The 7,348-nt window shown below is 34.9% G+C and overlaps 1 protein-coding gene across 1 annotated transcript; it reads left to right on the forward strand.

The window, feature by feature from the left end:
- Nucleotides 1–67: 67 nt before the first annotated feature.
- On the forward strand, nucleotides 68–5,473 carry LOC120625802 (eukaryotic translation initiation factor 4E1-like). Its single transcript, XM_039893015.1, has 5 exons — nucleotides 68–194; nucleotides 487–665; nucleotides 2,528–2,705; nucleotides 3,704–3,791; nucleotides 4,315–5,473. The coding sequence occupies exons 1-5, from the start codon at nucleotides 165–167 to the stop codon at nucleotides 4,470–4,472; spliced, it is 633 nt and encodes a 210-aa protein (XP_039748949.1). The 5' UTR covers nucleotides 68–164; the 3' UTR covers nucleotides 4,473–5,473.
- Nucleotides 5,474–7,348: the final 1,875 nt, after the last annotated feature.

Raw genomic sequence — 7,348 nt, forward strand, 5'->3', positions numbered from 1 at the left:
AAATATTGCTAAAAACAACTTATTACTATAACAGAACATTAAATTATAAGCAGTGTTGTTGTTGTCTTTGGTTATTAATGATTATATGTCTGTGATCACATGCCTGGCAACACCAATATTTCTGTCTTTTAGTAAAAAATCAAGAATTGCGAAGGATTTGTGACATGGCTGGAAATAATGCTGAAGAAGTTGAGGTAGGATAAAACTTGATAATGGTTTAAACAATTAAAGTTCTACCCTCAAAGAACAATATGCATTATCGGTTTTTTATGAAATAGGGCATACATTGCTGATGTGGCCCGTTCAGCTTTCACTGTATTAGTGCATTTTTACCGGATTTACCGTAGTTAATTGGCTTACGTGATTTATAGGTGTATTAAGTGTTCTTCACTCTAGATAGAACAATAGTATTCATTAGCAATTTTGAGTAAAACGTTTGTAGAGTTAGGTTAGGTTGTTTTAAAAAAAATGACTTGTGTTTTCAAGGGATCAGCGGCTGCAGACACTAAAACAAACAGTACTGCGGAAGTTCCCCCCGAGTTCTTGATAAAGCATCCGCTGCAGAACACCTGGAGCCTCTGGTTTTATGATAATGACAGATCCAAGTCATGGGAAGAGAACCAAATTGAATTAACATCATTTGACACAGTGGAAGACTTCTGGAGGTGACTGTCTTATAATTAAATTATCAAGTGTTTATTAACTGGCTTCCCAGGTTCCTTGCCCTTTAATTTAATATCTAATGGAATTTATTTATACTTATGGGAACAATACTAATTTTATAAATAGCAATCTAAAAGAAAGTGATGTATGTTTGTCTATTACCTATGTTTGGCTACCTACCACTGCATCAATCATGATAAAATTTTGCACATATTATAAGTTGTCATCCTGGAGAAGTGAACTTTTTACTTTTTATTCTAGCAAAACATGATTAGATTTCATGAGTTAAAACAACAGTGTGTCTAATTAATATAATATGTAAAATATTTATTAATAGTTTCCATATTGATGTCAGTACTTCATACATGTCTTTAACACGTTGGCTGCTTAAAACACAACGTTTGTGTTTTAAAACTACGTAACGCGTGTGCGGCTCGAACACGCTAGGCGTGTTAAAATAAATGTACCTACAAGGATGCGGCCGAACACGCTGGGCGTGTTTTTCCGGCGTTCTGCGAGTGCGGCAAACACAACCGCTGTGTTGTTTAAATATACTGTTAGAGCGGCCTTTACGCAACAAGTGTGTTATACGTTACCGCAAGTACCTGCGTTTTATTAAATACTAGTTAAACGTCAACGCAATCACGTTTTATTATATATTAGACAATATACCTACTTAAAATTCGTTGTTTTGTGAGTTATCTAATCATTATACATGAGTGTTTTTCTTAATAAGTCCCATGCCATCGAGAGAATCGACACGTATAACTAACAAGTTCATATAAAAAACATGTTTTCGACCAAATATTTGCAACAATAGTACCATATACCATCGATCACTAAATAATACCCACCTAGATAATTGCATTGTTTTAAAATATTTTGTAGTATATTTTTTAATATTTGTACGCCTGAGTTCGCCTGCACTATTTTCACTGGTATCGGTATCGTCGATAATTTATTTTATAAATATCGGTTTGCATTCCATTATACCGACAGAATTACAAAACGATGCATCCGCATCCTTATTTTTTCTTATCGTCTTGAATAAACCTTATCGGTGCGGCCAGCGGTACCAATAAACTACTCGGTAATGAGTTACTATTGTTTCGAATTTAAAAGTAAATTTAACAATGGTTCTGTATATTTACTGGAAGGATTATTATATTTAAAATGCATATTATTTTACAATTTGCTTCTTTGTCGGCAATCCGCATTCGTATGTAAGTAGGTATTTAATACTGTTTTTTTACTTATTTATTTATCATGATTCGTCAATGACATTCACAAGTTACACACAGGTTAACGTTGCCGCGATTTTGAATATAGTAAAATAGTGTACCTACCAGATGTAATATTTAAAGCTCTTTACAAAATAATTATTTATGAAAAAAAGAAAATCTGTGTTGACTACATTTAAGTTTTATTCTATTTTATCCAACAAAAAAAAACAAATTGCTATTCAAATGCAACAAGTGTTGGGTTTTCATGTTATTCAATAAATAAATGAGAAAAAACGAGTGATGTAATAACACACCTGTTGCGTAAAGGCCGCATAGCTGTCCCGATAAGTTTACACACGCCAGGCGTGTGGGGCCGCATGCTCGTAGCGCCTGTTTCGAATACGCTTCACCAGTGCTGAAAACACGCCTAGCGTGTAATCCTGCCGCACTCGTGTACCGTATTTGTTAATGTTAGGCAGCAGTCAACGCGTAACAGCCTACCTTAAAGATTTTGTCATGGGTTTAACTTTATAACCAAACTTGTCTTGATAGATAGATAGCAGTAGCTGCTATCTACATTAATCTGAAACAAACCTAATCAGTCTGCTAAAATTTGTATATTTATTTCTTTACCTCTGCAGATTGTACCACCATATCAAGCTACCATCAGAGCTGCGTCAAGGCCACGACTATGCTGTATTTAAACAAGGCATCCGGCCTATGTGGGAGGATGATGCAAACAAGATGGGGGGCCGTTGGTTGATTAGTCTTGAGAAGAAACAACGCAACTCAGACCTTGATCGTTTCTGGTTAGACGTGGTAAGTATAACATGTGCCTCCATTCAGTAATTGAACATTCTGGTACAATACTGCATAGATATTTAACATATCTGTCATACCAGAAATAAGTTAGCTAGCTAGCTGTTCTTGGACTGCTTCATCACACACCACAAGCTGAGATTGCAGTCAAGTGTTATCATCATTGCTATTGTGATCATCATCATCCATTATTATTAATATTATCCAGAGTATAATAATGTGTTAATGCTGGATGACCTCTTTCTGCTTGAGAAGAGCTGGGTAGAGCTTAAACGCTCCTTGATGCTTTTACATGGGTTGGCATGCATTTAACAGTAATTATGGGACTGGTGTCATAAAACACTCTCTGAGGCTCTGTATGAGCAATGTCACTGCTCTAACTCCAAACTGTAGTAAATTATCTTAGACCTAAATCCTAAAATATATTTTTGTTCCAATTTGTGCTGCAATATGCTAACCAGGTAGTTCTAAAAGTATTTGATCAGTTCCTATTTCAGTATTCATCAAGTTATAGGATGTTAAACATGTTTCTGTTGCCAAGGCTAATCTGACTAAAAATTTAAATAACAATACAATCATATAATTTTACGCATATATATATTTTTATAAATACATACATATATACAAAAGGTTTTCAAAAATAATTCCTTTTGAAATTGCAAGTATGTCTGTTTGTAGTTACTCTACCACCTCTATAGGTACAGGTATAGGTAGTAATATATATATATATATATATTCACAAAGGCTGCCTTTTATCTTGAAGCAAACTCCTCCAGACGACCTTTGGTTGAATCATTATACAATGAGCAGCTGTATTAACATATAAAGTTTTAAAACACTATAGAGGAAAAATCACTTGCAAGATAAAAAAACAAAATTACCTAACAAGAACCCTCTCTTTTTATTGAAGTTTATATAAAAAAAATTATTCATTAAAATATTCAAAGTAATTTAAATGTATAAATATTAAGAAACTTATCATGGAATTTGTTTTATAGGTTCTTCTTTTAATTGGGGAAAACTTTGACCATGCGGAGGAAATTTGTGGTGCAGTTGTAAATGTCCGAGCAAAACTTGATAAAATTGGTAAGTTACAAATTCTTTATTGTGATGGTCTAATGGTTACAGTGTGTGGATTCTTATAATAATGGGTATGTAATGCTTACACATATTTGTTGAGTTTTAATTACCCAAAGGACCTAGTTCAATGTTCAAGCCAGCAAAAATGCAGTGATGTATTGTGTGCGATATTTTCTCAATAACTTGCATGGGCTGAATGATTTGTAAACAGTTCAAAACAGATTTTCAGTTCATGTTTTATAGAATGTTAAAATATTGCAAACATTCCTCGGCCACATACATCACTGGACGACATTCTAGGGGTAGTCCAATACCACTACCCTGTGATCTACTCTACTATTTTTGTACTATGCTCGCGTTCCGAGTTTTGGATCTGCTGTCAGATCGCACATGCCTCCCACAGTTGCAAAATTTTTCTGGAAATTGACCAGTATTATTTTTGTACTTGATTCAGTACAGGAAAATGCATTGCATTGTGCGTGACTGGCCAAAGTCTGGCAATCTATTAACAAACTAATTCTTGTTACAGGCATATGGACAGCTGATCAGTCAAAGCAGCAAGCAAATCTGGAAATTGGTAGAAAGCTCAAAGATCAGCTTGGGATTCACGGAAAGATTGGTTTCCAACTCCACAGGGACACAATGGTCAAACATAGTTCAGCAACGAAGAATCTTTACACTGTTTAGTTACTAAACTATATGTATAAAAATGCATTGACGGTTATTAAAATATTAGTATAGGTATTTTATTATCTATAACCAATAAACAATATTCCACATCGCATTTATTGCAATGTTGCAAAGGAGTAGGTGTGCCATTACCAGTGAATAGTTGAGAGGTTCCGGGAAGGTTCAGGGAAATCCTGTGGTCTACCACAGGATTTACAACAACTAGCAGCTTTAGCCCCTTGAAAACCTTATATTTGGCTATAATATATCATACCAATTAATTTTTATTAACCGTTGATGCAAATAGAATAAAAGTTATAATTTAACAGAAGATTTAATGTTTACGTTGACGTGTCATGTATATTATCTTGTGAGAGGTAATTTGTTTTTACACTCTCTATGTCTGAAAGTCTGATGTTTGTACTAGTGCTTGAGTATGTCTGTTTAGGTTGCATCAGCTAGAAGTGTGTATTTACGTGAAGTTGACACATTTTTGCAGTGTAAAGTGCCTGTCAATCTTTATGACCATATAGGGAACATAAGTTCAAAGTAGCAGGTTTTTTTTAGTGTATACATGTATACAAGAGCAATAACAAGGGTAGTGATCAAGGCTGTAACCAGGAATCACTGACTTTTATTGTTATCATACTGGAACAACAGCTTAAGTTTGGTTCCATTTAAATTGCTGAATGTGACATACGAGTATCTCTGGAACCAATAATTTTTAGAAGGCACCTGATTCATATTTCAGTTACTTGGACCCATATTACAGCATCAAACTTAGTGCAGAAGTGGCGCCAATCAATTGGCAACTTTTGTTTACAGTCTTGGTACTGGGGCACATGCCTGTGTACCAAGCATACTTCAAACCGGTCATTAGAATTGTCGGGCACTGTAGCAAATGTAAAGTTAGGAAACTACATGCATCACTAGTGCATACATACATTTCTCCTACAAATAGATTTTGTAGTGAAAAACAGCCTATTAAAGTGTATGCATGCTAAACTGATTTTACTTAACACATTTTTATTTATACTACTCTCCTGGTTATCATAAAAGAAACCTTATTGAATGCACTTTTTATATGTAGGGATTGCGCCACCCATAACTATAACCATGCATAACGTTAAAATTATTGTTTGTCTGTTTTAAAACAAATATTTTGGTATTTCGTAATAAAAGTTACTAAAATAGTTTTATTTTAATTATGTTCCTTACTAACTTCCTAGAACTAGATTTTTTGTTAAAATATTTTGTTGCTTTAAGGCTTAATGGCGCAGCAGTAAAAGCTGTGGTTTTAAAGCGAGTCCTGGGTTCAACTCCCTGCAGAGTACGTACCTTGACGGTACTTATTCATGCATTTGAACCATTTGCTCTTCACCACTTCATTCTTAGAAAAACATTTAGAACAACCAACCAGAATCATCATCATCATTTAGAGCCTATGACCAACCCACTTCTGAATACGGGTCTCCTTCAGAACGGTTTAGGCCGTTGACCACCACACTGACCAAGCGGTACGGCACGGTGCGGCACTTCACATGCCTTTGAGAACATAGTTGAGAACTCTCAGGCATGCCGGTTTTCCCACGATATTTTCTTTCACCGTTAAAACAAGAGTTATTTTATTGCTTAAAACCGTGCGCATGCTGGGTTTCGAAGTCGGCCCACCCGAAAGTATTACTTTTTAACGGCAACATACGTTTTTTTTTAATTATTATTATTTCCTTACAAGTACTTACGCCCTTCACCGCAATCTCAACTCATGGTAAAGGATGATGCAGTCTAGGATGGTAGCGGCCATAGACGTAATGTTTCTAAGCGACAACGTACCGAAACGTAATTATAAATTCCAAATTTCCCCGCCGGAGCTCGAACCCAGGACCTCCCGCTTATAAGACCACTGCGCCACAACACAAATTATCGATAAACCAACATTTTACAGCACTAATAACCTAAGAATTCTGTTTTGAAAATTATCGAAATAAGTATTACAGCCCTCAACGGCGTTGGCACAAGAGATTTTAGCTAAACGTTTGACACTTTTATTGAAAGTTATAGTTTCTTCTTCTTCTTTTTGGTTTAATGGTTTTGCGCGCTGAGCGATTGAACCATTATCAATTAGTTATAGTTTCAAAATTTTCTAAAAGATTTCCAACATAAATTAATCAAAAAAATCTTCATAGCAACATTCATCACATGTAAACAAACATTATACGGCAGAATGAAATATACTTAACGACGGTATGTGTATGTTGACAGGAAAAGCGGATTCGCAAATACTTTTTAATTTGATTTTATTACGATACATAAAGGTAACCATTTTGACATATTATTTCTTGACTTATTTTGAAATAATATAATAGAACCAAATATATAATAGCACAAATTTTTGTTTCACTCGCACTAAAGTGAAACTATAAACATTTAACAACTAGGTATATTAACATAAAACCTATATTTGTGGTGAACTACTTTTAGTCCTGATTCTGTTTATTATTCATTGTTATTAGCATAAAACTCAAACTCAGACTCACTGTGAGTCTGAGTAGAACATTCAAGAAGCAGTACATTTGTCCCGTACATAACGATAAATGTAAGAGAGGCTCAACTTTAAAAAATATTCTACTTCAAATTCAATGTCGCGGAGTTGTAAGAGCGAGAAGAAACGAGGCTCATGGTACAATACGCTGTAGCGTCATTCTTTATACGCGGACGCGTTTCAAGTGAGCTAGAGAGATATATGAGGCGGGGGTGACTATTGAGGCGAATGTTTTGACTTTTCATTATTTACCTGAGTTGACATTACATATTTTGAAATTTGAATTAGTCGGTGTACGAATATCGGTTACCTGTGCAATATCGTTTGTATTAATAATGTGCAGTTGTGAGAT

This window comes from Pararge aegeria, chromosome 8 (genome assembly GCF_905163445.1).
Source record: "Pararge aegeria chromosome 8, ilParAegt1.1, whole genome shotgun sequence".
Taxonomy (NCBI): domain Eukaryota; kingdom Metazoa; phylum Arthropoda; class Insecta; order Lepidoptera; family Nymphalidae; genus Pararge; species Pararge aegeria.